Below are 19,509 nucleotides of genomic sequence, written 5' to 3' on the forward strand. Positions count from 1 at the left end.
TAAGTTCTGACAGGTGGGACAAAAACTAGCAAAAATGCATAAAATCGTCACCTTACCAAAACTGACTTCTTAGTCATCCGAGTTCTCCCCAGCAACCAAAATTGAAGGGATAACTCGAGACCAGGATACTGAGGTAAACAGAATCAAACTCGAAAATACATCAAAAGCGTTAAAGTATTCAATTTTACCAATTACCACCCGACAAGAACAACCATTTGCTCCTCAACCTGGACGCGTTGCTACCCATTCAATTCTTTTTATCTTTGCATGTTCTATCTAGTTTAATATTGTGTAGCATTTGCTACTTCTTATAATGGAATATCAAGAAGAAAATCAGGTACTGTACAACATCCATTCCGAGTAAACAAATAAAAGTGCCATCAAATACTAACAAGAAACCTTTCGTGTGCAACAGTACTCGCACACATCACAATCCAAACCTACAATGAGTGCCATTCCTTCTCTCGGAAAGCCTCTTGCAGAAATCACAGACTCTCATGGCAACGTTCGATCACGACTCCCATCAAAGATGCCACAACCTACAACCTTGAAGCGTCAAAATGACAAGTCAAGCAACGAACCGGCACCCAAACGCAAGACTCTTGCTGAAAGAGCAGGGGAGCCTGCTACTACAATGACTCGAACACCTTCTGTACGCAAGCCATCTGTTAGAGGAACTTCTATTGTAGATGTGAGTCGCATTTTCTGCGCCGATCGGATTTGTTCATTGACAGATAATAGATAAAGAATAATTTCTCTCAACCACGAACCACTTCAGCTTCATCAATGTCATCCCGGACACCATCAGTATCTTCGCGTCACACATCAAGCAGCAGCTTCTCTCAAAGTGTTGGACCTGGACGACCAAAGTCTGCTTTTGGCTCACGCCCACCATCCTACAGTCAATCTACAACTACAAGGCCCAATACATCCCAATCTAAAGGTCGAACAAATGCCTCGAGCACCTCTTCGGATGATGACGGTATGCCACCCCCTGGAGGAAGACGGAAGCCCATGATCCCAGTACCTGCTTTTACATCTTCCCAACAATTGAATGGAAATACCGAGTTGGAAGTTATAAAAGTCCGCGGTCATCGTTCAACCAACTCAGTGAGATCTCACTCCCAGGACAGCCTACGAGATCTTTCCGTTAGTACGGCATTGAGTAGGCTCCAGATCAATGATGAGCAGACTGATCCAACCACGGGATACAACTTGAATTCAACACCAAGGAAGGACCCCCGTATTCGACACAGGTTTTCCCAAAGCGTAGGACATCGGAATTTGAGAGTAGACAATGAAGAAGCCGCACTTGTTCTATATCAGGCTCCGGTTCATAGCTCAGTAGCTCCGAAGACGCCTTCTCATATTCCTGTCCTTGCTAAGTCGGAATATTTCAATTCTACACCCATGACTCCTTGCAAATCTTCCAAATTTTCCCCCACCAAAAAACCATATTTGACAAAAGATTCTAATGTTTCCGGAGTAGCCTTTGATGTACGTAGTCGCCTCGAATCCATGGAAGCAATGTATGCCAGGCTCGCATCAACAGTCGACGGCACAGGCAAGGACCACGACGCACTTAGAAATGCAGTCAGCGAATACAAAACTAAACGTGAGTAGCATACTGGAGCTCTCTGGACTGAATAATGACTAACCCACTCCAATATAGTCGATGAACTTGAAGGCCTCAAAACACATCTTTCGTCTTCCAACCAGACCTTACAAGCTAACTTAGATGATACGACCCAGAGACTAAGTATGATTCAGCAGAAACTGATTGAAGCCACAAATGCCTTGGATGACAACATTCGAGCGCACCGTCTCGAGATGGATGACGTAAATCGAAACCATCGCAACGAGACAGATAAAATGAGACGAGACAACATAGATGAGCTTGACCGAGTTCTTCGTACTCACCGAAACGATATGCTGGAGCTCGAACGAAGATCGGCTGTCGAACTTGAAGACCGTATCAGAAGTCTCGAACGACAAAGTGATGCGAAATTGGAGGAAGAGAGAAGCCGAAGATTACGTGAGGTCCAGGAGCTTGAAAGCAAGTCCACTACAGGTCACCAAGGGTTGAACCTTGCGTTGCAGATGAAGGAGCAAGAACTTCAAATTTTGAAGACGGAGCTTGAAGAACTGAAGATTAATATCGATCGAGAGAGAGAGTTGAAGGAGAATGCTCTAAACACCATCAAGGAAGTTCAGCAAACCATGCAAAAGACAGGCGTTGAAACATCAGCAACGATGGGAAACACTCGAAAGCACGGTCGGCCAGCCTTCGCGCAAGAATTCATTTCTTGGAGTCTGGAAGCAAAGCCCAATCCGATAGTTTTGTTGAGATGGAAGGGCGACTCCAGGAAGCTCTTAATTCCGCAGAGGAATCCAAACAGAAGTTAATCAAGGAGGAGACTCTTCGTCGTATTCTTTTCAACCAAGTTCAAGAGCTGAAAGGAAATATTCGGGTCATGTGCAGAGTTCGACCGACTTTCAAAGAAGGTGCAGAGGGCGAGTGCGCAAAGATCTTATTTCCTGACACCGACAAGGAGTCAAAGGAGCTATCGATCATTGGAAAGGAGAAGAGGAGCAACTTTGGAAAAGTCTCGATTGAAAACTCACACGCGTTCTCCTTCGACAGGGTTTTTGGACCATCAAGTCAAAATCAGGAGGTCTTCGAGAAATTTCCACAATTAGTCCAAAGTGCTTTGGATGGATTACAGACGTTTGTATATTTGCTTATGGGCAAACAGGCGCTGGAAAGACACATACCATGTCATCTGCTGATGGTATGATTCCTCGTGCCACTCATCAAATCTATGAGTCCGCCGAAGCTCTCAAGGAGAAAGGATGGACTTATACGATGGAAGTTAGCTTTGTTGAAGTCTACAACGAGGAAATTCATGATCTACTGGGAAGCTCTAGAGACCTTGACAAGAAGAAGCACGAGGTCCGACATGACGATAAGAAGAAGCAAACCACTGTTACTGGATTGGAGACTGTGCTTTTGGATTCACCAAACGCGGTAGAAGCAATTCTTAAGAAGGCGGACAAGAATCGTAGCGTTGCTGCCACCAAATCCAACGAACGATCATCAAGATCACACTCTGTTCCCCCTTCATCTTGAAGCTTTTGGACGAAACAGTTCTACAAATGAGACTTGCGAAGGGTACCCTCACTTGGTTGATCTGCTGGTTCCGAAAGATTGAAGGTGTCTGGTGCCGAAGGAGATCGAATGAAGGAAACTCAAAACATTAACAAGAGTTTGAGTTGTCTGGGTGACGTTATCGGGGCATTGGGATCAGGAAAAGAGGGTACCCACATTCCCTACCGCAATTCCAAATTGACCTATCTCCTACAATATTCCCTTGGAGGAAATTCGAAGACTCTCATGTTCGTCATGGCTAGTCCCATTGGAAGCCTGCATATGGGCGAAACATTGACAAGTTTGAAGTTCGCAACAAAGGTAAGCTTCTACGAATTTTAACAACATCACCCAATACTAACAATGATATTAGGTCCACAACACACTATTGGCACAGCGAAGAGTCAACAAAAGTCCGAGATTAGTAATGTTTAGCGTGAAGACATTAGATTGCAAAAAGATACCATTAATGTTTGGCGTTGGTGTTTTTATGGCGTTTCATTGTCGAATCCTTAATATAGGATGACTACTAGGAAAGATGGGACAAGTGCTCATTTCCAGTTGATTTTGAGCGGAATTAGGGGATGGCGTTATTCTGGATGATAGGAGTAGGGTGTTTTTTAATTCTTACGATGGATAGAAAGAATTTGGATCTTCTTCCTTCTGAGTTGTATAGTTCTCTGGTGTTTGGATGAACGGATTGGATGAATGAAGGGATGCATGGGGTGATCAGCTATAGGTGGTAGTGGTAGTTTGTCTTTCAAATCTGCACATATTCAGGAAAGAAGATTGTGGATATGGATAGACTAGAATGAATGAAGATTTAGTATGATTATAAATGATTTGGCTTCTCACTTGCAATAGCAATACTGAGAGGTTTAGAATGTGAGTGAAATGACCACTTGAGTTGAAATTTGGTTGGAGTTTTGCTATGGTAATTAGGAATGGAGTGGAAGTTGGAGGTGATGAATGCGGATCTGGTCTTGGAAGAAGATACAATATTACTCCGCCAATTAATCCCACCGCTACAATTTCAAGAGCGGAGTAGTTCCATAGATAGTGGGGAGAAAGGATGTTTAGGGTGTTGGTTTCGCAGATTCTTAGGAAAAGATGGATGTGATTAGAGAGTGTGGTGGTTGGAGAGTGGTGGTTGGAGAGTGTGGTTGGAGAGTGTGGTTGGAGAGTGTGGTTGAAGAGTGTGGTTGGAGAGTGAGGGGGGTGCGAAGGGCAAAGAAATAAGTGGAAGCGAGAAGAAAATGTGAATGGAGGAGGATGGATGGTGGTTGTTGGTGGTCTATGACGATTGCAGGGCAATGAGGTGAATGGATTAAATACAAGGCGTGACGGAGATGAGGGGTTCTGTATAGGCCGGAATGGGAATGAGCACTGGGGATGAAGGAGATTTGGTGCAGAGTAGAAGTGGAGAAGGGGAGGGAAGGGAGGGTACGAAGAAGGGAGAGAGTGAATGGAAGGTAGGGTGTAATAAGGAAGAGGATGATTTGAGAAGAGAAGGAGATTGCGAAGATGGGGAGTGAGGGGATATGCGTATTGTTGGGGGTGGATGCAGTGGATGAGAAGGGTGGGGTAAGGGGTTCTTCGATGTGATGGGGAAGAGGATGGGAACGGGGAAGGGTGGGGAGGAAGATGAGTGGTGGTTCGGGGAATTGAAGAGGTGGGATGTTGGGGAGGGAGGTGGATGAGAGGGGTAGAGGGAGAGGGGAGGGGAGGGGGGAGGCCGTCTGCTTTGTTTGGCTGGGTTTTGTTGGAGCGGTTGCGGCGGGTCACTTTTCCTGTGCTGTGGGTTGGGCGGGTTCCCCCTGCGGTCCTCTCTCTTACGATTGATCAAATGCAATAGGGAAAGGTTGTGGGGGAAAGCCTCGCTTGAGGATTGATAACTTGAGCTAGCCACGAGATACTGTATCCTCTGGATTGGTATTATTTCCGTTGGGGAGTGATGGGTAGTACAGCCCTTCAGTTATACATCTAGATACTGTTTGAATATTCGCTTCTCCATTCTCATTTTTGGTGCTTCTGTCGATGGTTCTTTTGGTGATTTTTTGTATGCGTTGGGGCCATGGATTGTAAGAGTGCTTTACGAGTAACGCGCTCGAGAAGATGGTCGATCGAGACGAGTGAGAGAAGAAGCATTTGGGATGGACGGTTTGGGTTGGATTAGATGTGCAATAAGGGGTTTCGTTTGGGGATATGTGTGGTGAGGATGGTCGAGTGAACGGTGAAGTAAGTGAGTGTTGATGGTGTGGAAATGGGGGTTATTAGGAGTGAAGTGAAGTTTAAACGAAGTTTTTAGGAGTGTTCCTTTGCACGCTCTTGAAGTTTTAGGTTCATTGGGTAGATAAGAGGACGAGAATTCATCGATTCTCTAAGAGGGAAAGAGGGCGAGCAAAGCACTTTGTTCATTTTAAAATGATACCTAGAGACCTAGGTAATGAGTGGTGCTTTTAGAAACTGTTTCTAATCAAGAATTGGCGTTGTATGCTGTGAGCTGTGAGCTGTGAGCTGAGAGCTGGTGGCGGTTAAGAATATCGCTTCCCCAAGCTTTTTACGACATATCTTTTATACATCTCATATCGCATATATAAACTTTGCTGGAAGAATTAAAAATGATTTTCGAACTGGAGTACAGTATCTTGGTCACTTGTATTCAATGACAATCCGTTCCTTCCCTTTATGGTGTACACGCGCTTTCCTGTTCTATTACTTCTACTCCCAGCACCCGTCCACTCATAAAAGATATTTCTACTGTCCTTTTCACTCTCAACCGACATAAAACTCAACCAGCAAACTCCTTCCTACAAAACCGACCATAACCATGACAGTATAAGCTTGTCCGATTCATGTCGAATTAATTGCCACTTCTCCAGCCTTGCGAACGGCATGAACACTCCGGTTGATGGATATTTTGTTTGAAAGAGATCAATGTTCCTTACTGCTATTGGTAGGATGAATCTTTATCCAATGTCTCCCACCTTATGGGTTCAATGGTAGTTTCAAAGAAATTGTACGCTTCATGAGTATTATTAACTTTTGCGCAGTTCCTTCCAAACATTCCATTTCTCTCCTTTTCGCAACACATGTTTCAAACAAAGTACCAGCATCGTTCATTCATACCAGCTCTTGAACCTGGTATATCTATTTTTATTTTCCATGAAGACCTGGTTTCACTCAAATTGATGATTCTGATATACCTAGTCCAGACTCCTAGGATTGCTGCGAATCACCATGATGTGCACTGCCAGACGTCTTGACTTGGGACTCCCAAGTTCATTCGATGTCCACTTGAGCCGTCGCGCCGGGCGGAACTTCTCACTTGAGGCGGACAATTTTTGGCACTATCATCCCGAAAAGCGTAATATATATCTTCATGCACTTCATCAGTGCTTCGGACGGGAATGTTACACAATTATATCATCATTTATTCTTGCTTTTTTCGTTCACACGTGGACAGCGGGGTCTGATGAGGAAATACTTTTCTACTCGTCCAAATGCCCACTGTCCATTGCCCCCTCCCCCTCAAAAAACAAACCACGCACAGAAACCAAAAACAATTGCTTTTTCTCATTCCAGATCATCTCTCATGTGTTTTCATTACTTGCATACAAACAAGGCTATCCCTTTTCCCCAGCATAATGCTGGCACTGTCCGTGATTTGCCCTTCAGCCAATCGGCGATAAGCGCATCTTCACTCCATGATTTGAAACATCAACCCATTCAATGTTCACATCAGTGGATGTGAATACCTTTAATAACAATTTCTTAGCCACAGTAGATCATCTATGGAAGATCCCGAAAATCCTGAAGTTCATTGGAGCTCAGCTGCCCCCGGCAGGTGGAGAAATACACCTGGACCTTCGAGTCGGTAAGAGACCATTCATTATCATCCGATTGATGACCAGCATCACCTTCATCAGTGCCTACCTTACAAATACGATCATCAAAGTGTTGGAAAACGATACGGACCGCGGGACAGGGCTTCATTTCGTGGATTCGACCAATTTGGCCTTGTGGTGGCAGCCACTTCCCAAAAAGATCATCTCAAAATTGCAGTCCTTGTTGAGGACTTGTGAGGCGGACATAGATCCAAATTAGGGTTTTTTTCTCCCACCAAAACCATACGAGCTGCATGTTATAAGGGACAAAGGCGGCGTGTGCACTTGCGTGTCTGTGTGATGGCCACTGAACAAGTGATATTCGAGGCGAGAGAGGGCCTTGTTTGACGGGTGACCCTTGATTATCCCAGTGGGTCTTCGGGCGATCTTCCACTTTGATTGATTGGTCGGGAATCGGGATTGATACGATTTTGACAAGATTGATGTGCGCAGGGAACTTACAATTTGAGAAAAAGCTTGTTTTGTTCGCCCCAAAAACAATTCTCTTCCTTTCTTCTTCTCTTTTTGTTCTGCACATTGATGGACAAACAACAACTCACCATTATGTACCTATTCAATCGAAACCTCAATCGGGTTCTTGATACTTAGACTTCGAATCCCCGTCTTAGATTCCGGTCCTGTGCCAGTAGCGTGCATACTTGTCTACTGCACCCCATTTGCTAGTACTCTTGCGGATAAGGCAAATCTCGATAATTCACCGTGCTACTACTATGGCAAAACAAATGGCATTAGCTAATACCTAGTAAGGGGCAGGCACTGGGATTTTCTACCAGCGTTGCAACTTGCAATACCATTGTCTGTTGACCGTGGGTGATTCAATTGAGTACCATTGACATCAATGGCGGCGGTCTGTATCCTTGGCATATTCGGGCTTCGCTGTTTACTAAGAGGAAGGAACCTTTTTTTGACTAAATTCAGTAGCACGCTCACCATCCAGTGTCATGGTCATGCTGGTTTCGAAACAAGGAATAATACGCACTAGCGGATATCGAATATCCTAATCAGTACTTAGTCGAGTGATCTACGTCAAGTCCCGACAGTATTAAGCTCCGGGTTTTCAACTAAGGCTTGGTTGGTGAAAACAGGCAAAAAAGAAAATGTACGTGGAGTAAGAATGTCAAGTGACTGTCCGTGGCATGCATTGTACCAACTGTCACCGGAGATGTTGCCGGAGATATCAGAAAAAGGTTTGGGATCTGCCAAATGCTTTTCTTAACATGTCAAAGCAGTTCAAGGCGGCATGGAATGAGACAGTGCGAGATATTTCCATCTTGAATCTCGATATATGTTTCATTAGCGGTATCGTATCGAACGTTTCTTGGCCGCATAATCTGGGAAATTTAAGGGGCAAGTTTAAGTTGATCGTAAACGTTCGGCGAGGAGACCGTCTCTCTCCCATGGATTATTCCGCTCCGCCATTGTTGATATAATACCAGTGAAAATAGTTGGAAATGGTTGAAAATAGTATTCGCCTATATCACGAACTAAAATAGTCCCAGTATCCTCTCAACCGAATCACAGCCTCTCCATTAATAAACATGGTTTTTGCAATTACTGTACCTCACGTTCATTTTGGTTAATTCATTGCTGTCTTATGATCTTATTATTGCTTTTCAATACTGCTCATCTGCTCATGACCATGTCATGTGACTCGTGCCTGACCCCAGAACTTCTACTTACACTATATCTCGCCATGTATCCGAGTTACCGGACACTTTGACAATTCTATCGCTATCTACTACGACCAATGTGGTCTAATTTTTTTGCCATCGGAAATTGATTGACACACTCGACACACCGGTAGTTAAATAAAGTCACCAAATGACAGGTTGCCAATCATTTTGACCCTCAGTACCGAAGCTTGTCCTTCTCCTAACTTTACATGGAAAGAAATCACGGTGTCTAGCTCATGAAATGCACATGAGCTTTGTCCCTCGCTGCATCTAGATAACTCTAGTCATTGTACGACATCCATCTCAAACTCAAAATAGAAACTATCGATTGATAGAAGGTCAAGAGAAGATTGTCGAATAGCATTTCGGTGGATTTGTGCACGATAAGTGTACGCTATCGTGTACTAAAAAATTCTGACAGTGGCTTTTCAGGTACTGTAATTCTGTTACTGAGTAGCGACTCCATGACAAATAGTGATGTCTGTCAGTCAGCCAAGTGCTTTTAGTGGCACTTTTTATTTTCCTGGTGGTTAATACGATGATGAAAATGGCGTCTGTTAACTTTCTTTTTTGTCATGTCAAGTCAATTTTTGGTTAATTCATTAGGACAATCTTCTCCTTCAAAGTCTGACCTCAGTTTCTGCACATTTCGACAAAGCACTGCCATGTGAAAATCCTCATGCAGCGAGAGCTTTTGCAGTGATATGAATGGTATCTGAAAAATAAGCTCAGCCAGCCCTTGCAGTCGGAGAATTTCCTGCCTTTTACACATTAATGCTCGGTGCTAGTAATGTATAACTGTGCTTATATGCCGTGAGCGAACAATTAGCAAAGTACCCCACATTTGAGGCCTAGACATCACATGGTGGTGAAGGACTCGTGAAGGACTCGTATAGAAACTCAAATAACAATGATCCAAATGTATTGATGTCTGACTGAGAATATTCAATGACGTATTGCATTTTGAATGATTCTCTCCCTTCCATATGGCTTCCATGCGGGTGGGTGTTGCAGATTTGGATCTGAGACAAGCAAACGCATACTATGCCACAACCACGCAACAGTACATGATACATTCTACTAACCCCCTAACCCTCAGAAAATAACAGCGGGGAGGACGAATACCACGAATACCGGTGAGTAGAGGAGTTTTCACGGATTGCCTAAGTGCGGCGAAGTGATCGACTTTGAAAGCGGGAAACGTGGAAGATACGCATAAAGTTGTGCAACGCTGAAAGCGGAATACGGATATACATGTGCAAATGTGAATGTGTACCCGAACAGATTACTAAGAAAAACGTAACAAGGGAAAGATTGAGCGAACAACTGAGCGATCAATGTGGGTACGCATGCGTGATTGAAAGTGGACGCACGGCACGAGAGATTTTCACCCCGAGGCACATTTTCTGGGGTTCTATCTGTGTGCGTGCGTGCGTGCGTGCGTGCGTGCTTTTACAATTTGCAGTAAAATGTAGAATGCGAATACTCGATTTATTAACTGTACTATGTAGGTAATATATTCATTATAAGAAGCGAAAATATGGTAAGAATTAAAAAACATTAACAATGACGCTCGCGGGTAATTTTACATCAGACTATGATGTGATAGTCTGTGATTTACTCCGCTGAGCTCATGTGAATTTGGTTTCACCGAATAACCCAAATATACAAATATGGTATCTGTTGCTGTCCATCCCAAATCCAATATACCCATGTTGTCATACATTTCCTGATAATACCTCAGTGCGGTTACCTTCCCTTACACTTGTGAGAAGCATGTAAACACCCAAAATTCAAATCTAATTTAACAAGAGAAGTCGTAGAATTAATGCAATACAAAAAAGTCGTAGAATTAATGCAACAAAAGTGCAGACATGAAGAAAGAAACGAAACTAAGAATAAAAAACCGCACACAACCTCTCCCTTTCTAAAGCCTTGGCTGGAAAAGTCATGTTCGTAACCAAAAAAAAAGTGCGCCTTCAATGCTGCAAAATGTAATCAAGTACAAAGAAGAGAAAGAATTAATAATGCTCTTGGCTATGACGCTCTTCCTGGCGCGAAGGCCATCCTTCGTTAAATGCAGATGCGGCTCTAGGACTTAGTCCTGGCTCACTGTTGCAGAGACTCATGGGACTCTGTCCCCCATCTGCAGAGTGCATTCGGTTGTGATGCGATCGGGCAGCGTTTTCTGCACGAGCGCTGTTTTGAAGAGCAGGCAATTTACGACGACGGGCGTTGATGAACCAGTTGGAGATTTGGTCTGGGAAAGTTTGTTAGTATGATGTGTAGGGAGAGATTGGGGGGTTGGTTGGATGGCTACGCACTCAGTTGGAGACCCGTTTGTCTCATTAATAATTGCTTTTCTTCTTCGTTTGGGTAGGGATGTTCGAGGTGGTTGATGAACCAGGTTGTTAGGATATCGGTGGTGGGTTTTGGGAGATTTCCTCGACGCTTGCGAGGTTTTGAGTCGCCCATTTCTTGGGCTTGGTAGGGAGTTGGACTGTAACTTCCTGCGTGGTGTCTGTTGGTGAATGGGGTTTGGCCTGGATGGTGAGGGAAAGTTGCAGGTTGGGGGTAACCTTGGTCTCTGGGTTGGTGGTAACCGTAGTCCGATCGTGAAGGTGCGTATTTTTGTTGGTGGTATGAACGGGAAGCCTCCAATGCATACTCGTTTCTTGGGTACTCATTCATGGGAGGGTATTCGCCATGTGATCGTTCTGCGGGGTTTTGGGAGTAAGTTCGTTCGTAAGATCGGTCGGGGGTGGTGATACTTGGGAGGCTTGGGCGGTATGTCGTACTCGATGGCTCAGAGATGGGAGAATGGAATGGTGGTCTCGAAGTGTGGTGATCTTGATTCTGGGCTCTGCGTTCTGGGATTGAGAGAATAGGTTGCTCTCGTCCAGACCTTGAAACATAAGGGCTTCCATGGCTAGAATGAACTCTAGACTCTCGACGGGCATTTGAGGAAACTGGCGAAGAGTTTGCACTGTGATAACCGTAGGTCGCTGTCATTGGGCTTCGACCACTACTAACTGATTGATATCTCTCTCGTTGCTGCTGGCTTTCCTCATCATAGTAATCGTCGGATAATCTCATTCTCTTGTTTGACCCAGGAGATGTGTTTCTTTCTGTTGTGATGGGAGAAAATGATGTAGCATGTCTGTACTCGGATTCAATGGGTCTTTCCTGGCTCTCAAATCCAGAAAACATCTAGTTGGAGGTCAGTACTGTCCTGAAGGGCAACCTAGAAGATTCACTTACTGTTCGAATAGATGGAAGTGATTCCCCAACATTGGCCATGCGTGGTTTTGACCTCATCTCTACAGGCTCAAGGCCACGCCAATCCGAGCCAGAAAATACGTGAGGTCTCTGTAACAAAGCCATGGTGGGATGTGTTTCCCGTGGCTGGGTATCTTGCGTGTAAGATTGTTCTGGTGTGTGAAAGTTCATTTCAAAGTGTTTGCCCGATATGGCTCTGTGGAAAGAAGAAAGATATATAGAGAGCGGTATTGATTATTCTTATATGATATTAGTGAGAGTATAACTTGATGACATTAATGATTGAAGTATGAAATGAAAGTGTGAAAGGATGATTTGATGGCAATAAATGCCGACTTCGAGATTTATACTAAGATGTCCGAACTCTCAAAGTTCGAACTAGACAATTCGGAAGCTGCAACGGCCTAATTCAATGACTTACCAAGGCAAGGACCAAGACTAGATCGACCACTACGAGTGGCAGGATCAAACCCAAAAATCAGTTCATAAAACAATAGTGCTTCCAGAACGATAACTTTTATGGGTAATTTGATTAGGTGCAAATCTATTATGTTCCAATGGAAACTCGAGTGTTTCCCGAAAGCTGGCCTCGAATTAGACTATAACGACTGGTGACGTTACTCCTGTAGTACTGAGATTCAACTAGGAATATTTGATGGCGATATTGGTAAAAAAGGGAAAGGATCGAAATAGAGTTCTTGCAGTGAACCGTATGTAGATTTGGTGTGTGCGTTGTGATAAATAGTAATCCCACTTTAGCTCGAGTTGATATAAAACATATTTTGACTTTTGAAAAAAAATGGAATGAGGACTGAAGACTCTTAAGTATAATAGATTAGTTGAAGAAGGTAGATCAACGGGCCGCTGCACAGCTGCCGAAATGGGATTTCCATGGAAGGCTAAGAGGATGGGAGGACAGGATCAAAGTGTCAGGGGTGTTTCCCACAAGAGAATACCGCAGTGTCAGAGGTGGAGCTAATGTCCGTCCGAGGTTTGTGCTTTGGTAAAGAAGGGGGTAGGTGAGGTTAGGATAGCCTCGTCGATGATGCTACATGGAATCTGCTTGCGTCAATCCAAAAGAAGAATAAGAACGGTTATAACTCAGTAGGCGTCTAGTGTGGCGTTTTCCCCTGGAAAGTTCCAAAAAGGTTCCAGGTGTATGAGTTGCGAGTAATGGAATTAGAACTAAGGAACCCTTGATATCATGTACCTGTGACTGAAGTTTTGTGTGGCAGGCTCTATCTAGTATGTACTTCTGAAGAAGAAGAATGGTGAGATGCAAAGATAGTGTTCGCCGCAATGGAGAAGCTGCATCCCACGAGCTAGGTTCTAAGTCAAGTGCCAGCGTCACGATGCCGGGGTCTTTTTTCACACTTACGCTCTTCAACCGTGCAGCTCTGCAGCCGCTATATTTCCCGGTGGAAACATTCCATGTTATTCAATACCGAGCAGGGGAATGTTCCAAACCTGCAACTTTACTGCACCTTGCCGAACGAATGATGAAGGTCAAGGTGACAATTGACAATTGAAGGAAGACTTGCGATTTGGTCGAGTGTTTATTAGTTAGTATGAAGAAACATCATACACAAACAAACTCCATGGGATGTTTTGTTTTAGTTTTTGGATGTCCCAGCATCCGTTGATATATGTCCTAGTCGAGTAAGAAGGTTTATGGGTCAGATATATTTCTTACTCCTTATTGCTTAGCTGCAAAGGTCAAGGTACATTAGGTGATAGCTGATGGATGGAGACTTGTATCGAGATGATGTTCAATTTGGCAGGTTTGATGGTCAATGGTCATAGGTGGAGTTCCTCCCTGGTCAGTCTGCTGGTCGGTGCTCACCGTGCTCCTCTTTCTCTTGTAGATTGTTGGTATGTGCATTGATTCTTGAACAATCTATTCATGCTTTCTGGGATCAGCCTTGTCTTGTGTGTTTCCCTTCCTGTCTTCCCACATATCAGAATACGACTTTACAAATGTAATATCTGTAAGGATCCCTCTGTGGCTGACGGCTTTTTTCTTTCTCATTAATGTATCTGTTATTAACCTTTCGAAAGCCTCTTTGAGAATCCGTCTAATTCGACCACCCCAATCGAAACTTCGAATCTGCATGGATCAGAGGAAGAGGAGAGATCATTGCCAAAAAGACATTAGAATTTTCACATATACCTAGGTATTACTACTTGAATCACGGTGAACGGTGAATGATTTGCTGAAAATTCTGATTGCTAAAATTAAAGCACGCGGTTCTAGACCATAACGAGTTATAGTAACGGGAATGCCTACAAGGCCCTCGAATGGGAGGTTAATTTATGATTTGGGGGTTAGGTGGCTATTCCGCACTGCAACTAGCAGGGCAGGTAACACGTCTCTAAAGTCATTAATTTATGAAATCCACAATTAGAAAGTTTACGAGAAAAGATACTATAATTCGATATCTCACATAGATGAATTTTGATAAAACTTTAACTTTGTTGTTATATATAGGGAATAGTAAACCAGAGATATCCCTACGCATCATACAGCATCATTGTCATTGAAACAGAACATACAGTGCAGCGTCCTAGAAGATATTGGGACTCAGTTACTCCTGAATCTCTACTTCCGTAGGTTACGAGAATACACCATTTCATCATCTCTCGCAGACAGGGAAATGTTCAGATATCAAAATAGAAACTGATGAAGTTTAGCTGGAAACCATTTCGTGTGCAATAAAGTTCCAAATACAAAGCTTGCCTATAATTCCCTATGATTCCTCGTTGAGAACGCATGTCTTGCTTCTGATCGTGCTACTACGATATATTGACCGATTGGACCGAGGCTACAATTTGCGGTGACACAGCATTAGCTTCAGCAGAGTGAATTCATAATGTGGATGACCTAAAAGCTGAATTCATGGAGATCAAATCCCCCTTCCGAGCGAGTCTGTGAAAATGGCAATACATAGGGCAAGACATCCAAGGGTAATCTGCCGGGTTCTAGGAAGTAACTTTGAGATGTTTGATTAGCTCACCACTCGTTTCACCTACTACCGATCCCCTCGCAAGCCACGACGTTCAGGCAAAACTGACTGGCTTACCTCTACCAGTGTCATGATCGACACCGGGAGTTGATGATTTTCCAAGAGATCCTAGGGCATGAATGGCGAAGAAAGAATGACAGCTGTACAGAACAGGGACATTGTTATGAGCCGAGAAAGCTTTGGCGATTGACAAATAAACTGTCTAGATCATTGTCAGTGATTTATTTGGGGAGATCCAAATCGCCGAATACCCACCAGCTAATATACCTTTTGAACTTGGGATAAGGTAATGCGACCTATCACTATTGCTACTGCTTACGCTTGCAGGATGCAGAACGATGGGATCTTGCAGGTTTTTTTCTCTCTGACCCGAGTGACCCGTCTGCTTGGGACCAACCATAACGATTTTTCCAATTGAAATAAAAAATGAAATACTAGAACGGCTGGAAGCCGATAAGCACCCTCGAGGCACCCAGTCTAAATTTTTCAAGGTCAAACGGATCTGAGTGTAGGAGTTCGTTTATGATTCATCCGTTCTTCTCCATGTAAGAGAAATGTGAATCTTGAAACTATCTGACAAGTGACACAATTTTCGCAAGTAAATCTCAATATGGCATTTTTCAATCCTCAATGGGATTCTTGGGGATAGGGTATAGTAAAATTTAGCCACCAAATTTCAAATTTAACCCCCGAGCTCTCCGAGATCGTGGGGCTCGGTTATGGCTTGGGACATGACATGACATATTGCAAGGCCCGGATACTTCAGTTCTTTTACATATCGGTTGGCAGGTTTGATGCTACAGCAAGCATGCAGCAGACGACTGGCTGGACTTATACGAAGGCCTTCTCACGGCACCGTCATCGACGTTACGAATCGAGATAGATGTCGTTATGGTTGGGTAACATGCATAGTCAGACGTTTATTAGACTAGTCACTTAATTTTGTGAGATTCATTAATTCGATATTACAGAGGTTTCTATGGTCGTGTTGGGCTATACTACACAAAGTCCCTTCAATCGTGATGATCTGTGGGGTTTTGTTACAATGCAGTTATCAATTTATATACCCATGCTTGATGTACCTGCACCTGGCCGTATAACTTGCATTTTTGGAGAATGTATACAAAGTACTAAGCGAATCATTTCTTGGGAATCCTCTTCTGTTTGCTATCAGTATAGTGAACAACAGTAAGACATGTGATCATAACATACTGCAGCCATCCTTCTCATGATTCTAGTATGCCAGAGATACTTACTTAGCTACGGCTGGAAATGTCATGGCAAGTTCAGATGAAATATACGATGATTGTAAATATTTGTACAATCTTGCGAATGTCGTCTTTCCGAGACACCATGTTTATGGAAATTTGTACTGATCCCTCTCAGTATTCTCGGAAAGCAGAAGTCAACGCAGTGAAAGTGCAAATTGCCATGGAAAAATAACCGACTTCTCGTGCTTTGGGTTAGGTTGTCATGCTTTCTGTCCTCCGGATTTCCTTACTTGCAGCATCTTGTGCTTTATTTGGTTCGAAGCATCTAAGCCACAATTTAATGTAGAGGGGCCATGAGCCGCCCCTCGAGCCCATGAAACGACCAGAGATCTCAAACAACCTAGATCCAAGCAGCCCTCATTGTCACGGCAAGAACAAAATATCCAAGGATATTCGAGGATGCTGCCCAAATGGCAGCGGGAGTCATGGGTCCCATAGTGCAAAGTGTCATCACTTCAAACTTTGCAACGGGTGTCATGGAAATCGCTGATGTTTCCAGAATAGGAATTTCCAACGAAACTTCGAACGGTTGCATGTTTGGCAAAAGAAACAAATATATGCAAACTAAAGCATGCCAAATGGTTCATCGGGGAATTATCTTGCACGGACGGGTTCTAAGACTTGACGGCCTTCAGAAATGAAAAAGATAGCTGTCTATTCATGCTAATTGTGATATGCTCACGCGTTTAAGATCGAAGAACCCTTAACTAATTCATCCTATACCATCCAATCGAAAGCTTAAAAGCTTTGCGATTGGATGTCATATCTGCGACTGTATGCACAACTGCTATGTGCAACCCCTCCATCTGTCAATCATTAAAGTTAATTCACATCAACAGCGGCACCTTTCCACCGACAGGGAGTTAGGGTCCTGTTATTTACTAGCAACAACATTGGTTGCTCTAGCTGTCATGGTTGTATAAGCTCGCCACCAAACTTTTGTATGCAGAAATTCGCAAGAATATCTGGAAGAGGAAGTGCTGACGCTTATTATGTAATCCGTTATGCCCTTACCCGGAAAGCTGCCTGTACTGTACTTCTACAAATGTATAATATGTATGATACAAACACGCCAACAGCAAAGTTCAGCCAACATACGGAAATAACCCATACAGCATTCAATCCGGAGGGCGCAGCTTCAATTCATGGTGTGCGGGTATGGCCGTGTGGAAATTCCGGGGTTCCTGGAACTCGCAGCCGGAAAACAAAGCCTGAAAGTCACAACAGTACAGAGTACGCAATCCTAATTTACTGTAGGACGTAATCTTCGTTTGTACTGCTGTGATTACGTTGTGTAATCGCCCACAACCTCACCAACGGTCAATTTCAAGATCCTCAACTTTACAATATCGCTCCTGTTCAGTGTCATGCACAAAGCACCATCAAGCATTGACACACACTCGGTACAGAGTAACCCCAAGAATGTTCCACCAAATCACAGGACTTTACCCACGAGCTGATGTCCTCGAGACTATCGCACCTTCGCCAATCTAAAGCGAGCGGAAGCCAGCAGTATTGGGAACATCCGGCTATTTACATATCTAATGTACAACAGAATTGGCCCATCGAGTCCACATTGTTACCAGCTCGGGGACCTAAAAACCGAGTAGACGGCGCAGCACATCTCGCTACCTGTGGCTAGCCTTTAGGGTAAGTGGTACAGATACTGCCAGTCTTGCACGCAGCTCGCCGTTCCAAAACCAGTTCATCGGGATCTCATGTTCTTTTGGTTCCGACTTTTGAATTAATAGCTCGGAACGGGTATATAGCTGATTGCTAGAAATTCTCTCCGATATCTAATGTCTCACTTTGCTAAGTAACCATTCAAAGCTTACTGCATACTTCGATTTTCACTTCCTGCAATAGCTACGAAGATGTAGTGGTTTGCTTCGCCTCGTGGATGCCATATCCAAGAACGTTGCAAAATCAAGGGGTTCCACCCAATGAACACTAGCGCAATATCTTAACCTTTTCATCTTTTTCGATACTGCATGAGTTTCAGTAAGAGTTACTGCAGTCATCAATCACGATTTCCATGGTCCCCACGCGATCATAATCCTTCGACAAGGTTCTTATCTGATTTCCCTGACCAACATCTGACGTTTATTTTGGAAAGTTAATTATATCTTATTTGAAAGAAAGATGTGCCCCTTCTAGAGGATAAGACCCGGACGGTTACGATTTGATCGCAGCGCCAATGAGCCTCAGTATACTAATATCTATATGGCAAATTTACGCGACACCATCAAAGCCAAATATCATCCATCTCACACTTGAGTCGAGATCGGTCCCAGGGTTGGCATCTCAAGACTCACGATGATCCGAATGAGGGGCCGGTTTTAATCGGCCCATAAAGGTGTGGGCTGCGAGGATTTTCTCAATACATTCCAATAAAAGACCTGAATATCTTGGAAAACAAAATGCCCAGGCCTATTAAACCTCCTCAAGCACCACCATCATTACTGTTGGTGTTGCATCATTCAGGGTCTTTTGCAGGGTATAGCATTCCAAAATTCGATTTCCAATGTATTTCCATAGATGAGCAGCGAGCTCTCTCGCTATGCGAAGACAATATTGACACCGTCATATGATTATCGTCATCATTGGCTCCCTATCTCATATTACCTCTCTGGGCTTGATTACTTTCTTATCTTTGCTACGAGTGGTCAACTTCGCTATTACCTTACTGCATATATCAGACTGACATCGAACCTGCAACCCCCTCGAGAGCAACATGCAGAGGATCTCTAGTATACAACAAATATCAATGTTGCTGTGGTATTCTGTCTGGTCCTCGTTCTTTTGGTGACAACGAAACGAATGCCAAGCAGGGTTCATACCCCACGCTAGAGTCGCATTCCAGGTTTTAGCACACTTTACATGAGAATGTTCTAGGATCCTAATCCTCATCTCCGACAACTTGGATGCATGCTCTGGACCTCTATATCGTCTAGTTTCGATACCTTTTTTAAGTAGCGATATATACCGGCTATAACATCATTATCGACGAGGCCACAAGCCTAAAGAAAGACTATCATTCTTTGGGAATTCCTTGGCTCGGACGATCCTTTACAACACCCTTCCGGAGCGATATGCCTTCGTAATATCAAAGATCCAGTCTTGATCTAAACAACGCTTGAAAGTTTCTCCTGCTTCTTGCATAATTTTTCACCCGATTCTGGGCCTGGGGGTATCCACGAGCAAAAT

At 43.7% G+C, this 19,509-nt stretch overlaps 4 protein-coding genes across 4 annotated transcripts; 2 read left to right on the plus strand and 2 right to left on the minus strand.

The window, feature by feature from the left end:
- Positions 1-313: 313 nt before the first annotated feature.
- EAF02_007776 (uncharacterized protein) lies at positions 314-3,130 on the plus strand (the record flags this gene model as incomplete). The annotated part of the gene is made up of 6 exons (XM_038903824.1): positions 314-337; positions 416-691; positions 742-1,615; positions 1,673-2,275; positions 2,326-2,706; positions 2,757-3,130. The coding sequence occupies 6 exons, from the start codon at positions 314-316 to the stop codon at positions 3,128-3,130; spliced, it is 2,532 nt and encodes an 843-aa protein (XP_038756638.1).
- Positions 3,131-3,156: 26 nt separating this feature from the next.
- EAF02_007777 (uncharacterized protein) lies at positions 3,157-3,674 on the plus strand (the record flags this gene model as incomplete). Its single annotated transcript, XM_038903825.1, is given in 3 exon segments — positions 3,157-3,214; positions 3,231-3,469; positions 3,522-3,674. The coding sequence occupies 3 exon segments, from the start codon at positions 3,157-3,159 to the stop codon at positions 3,672-3,674; spliced, it is 450 nt and encodes a 149-aa protein (XP_038756639.1).
- A 7,076-nt stretch (positions 3,675-10,750) lies between these two features.
- On the minus strand, positions 10,751-12,179 carry EAF02_007778 (uncharacterized protein; the record flags this gene model as incomplete). Its single annotated transcript, XM_038903826.1, has 3 exons — positions 10,751-10,989; positions 11,054-11,939; positions 11,991-12,179. The coding sequence occupies 3 exons, from the start codon at positions 12,177-12,179 to the stop codon at positions 10,751-10,753; spliced, it is 1,314 nt and encodes a 437-aa protein (XP_038756640.1).
- Positions 12,180-15,065: 2,886 nt separating this feature from the next.
- EAF02_007779 (uncharacterized protein) lies at positions 15,066-15,431 on the minus strand (the record flags this gene model as incomplete). Its single annotated transcript, XM_038903827.1, has 2 exons — positions 15,066-15,233; positions 15,351-15,431. The coding sequence occupies 2 exons, from the start codon at positions 15,429-15,431 to the stop codon at positions 15,066-15,068; spliced, it is 249 nt and encodes an 82-aa protein (XP_038756641.1).
- Positions 15,432-19,509: the final 4,078 nt, after the last annotated feature.

This window comes from Botrytis sinoallii (assembly GCF_014898435.1).
Source record: "Botrytis sinoallii strain Bc 23 chromosome Unknown BSIN_013, whole genome shotgun sequence".
Classification (NCBI taxonomy): domain Eukaryota; kingdom Fungi; phylum Ascomycota; class Leotiomycetes; order Helotiales; family Sclerotiniaceae; genus Botrytis; species Botrytis sinoallii.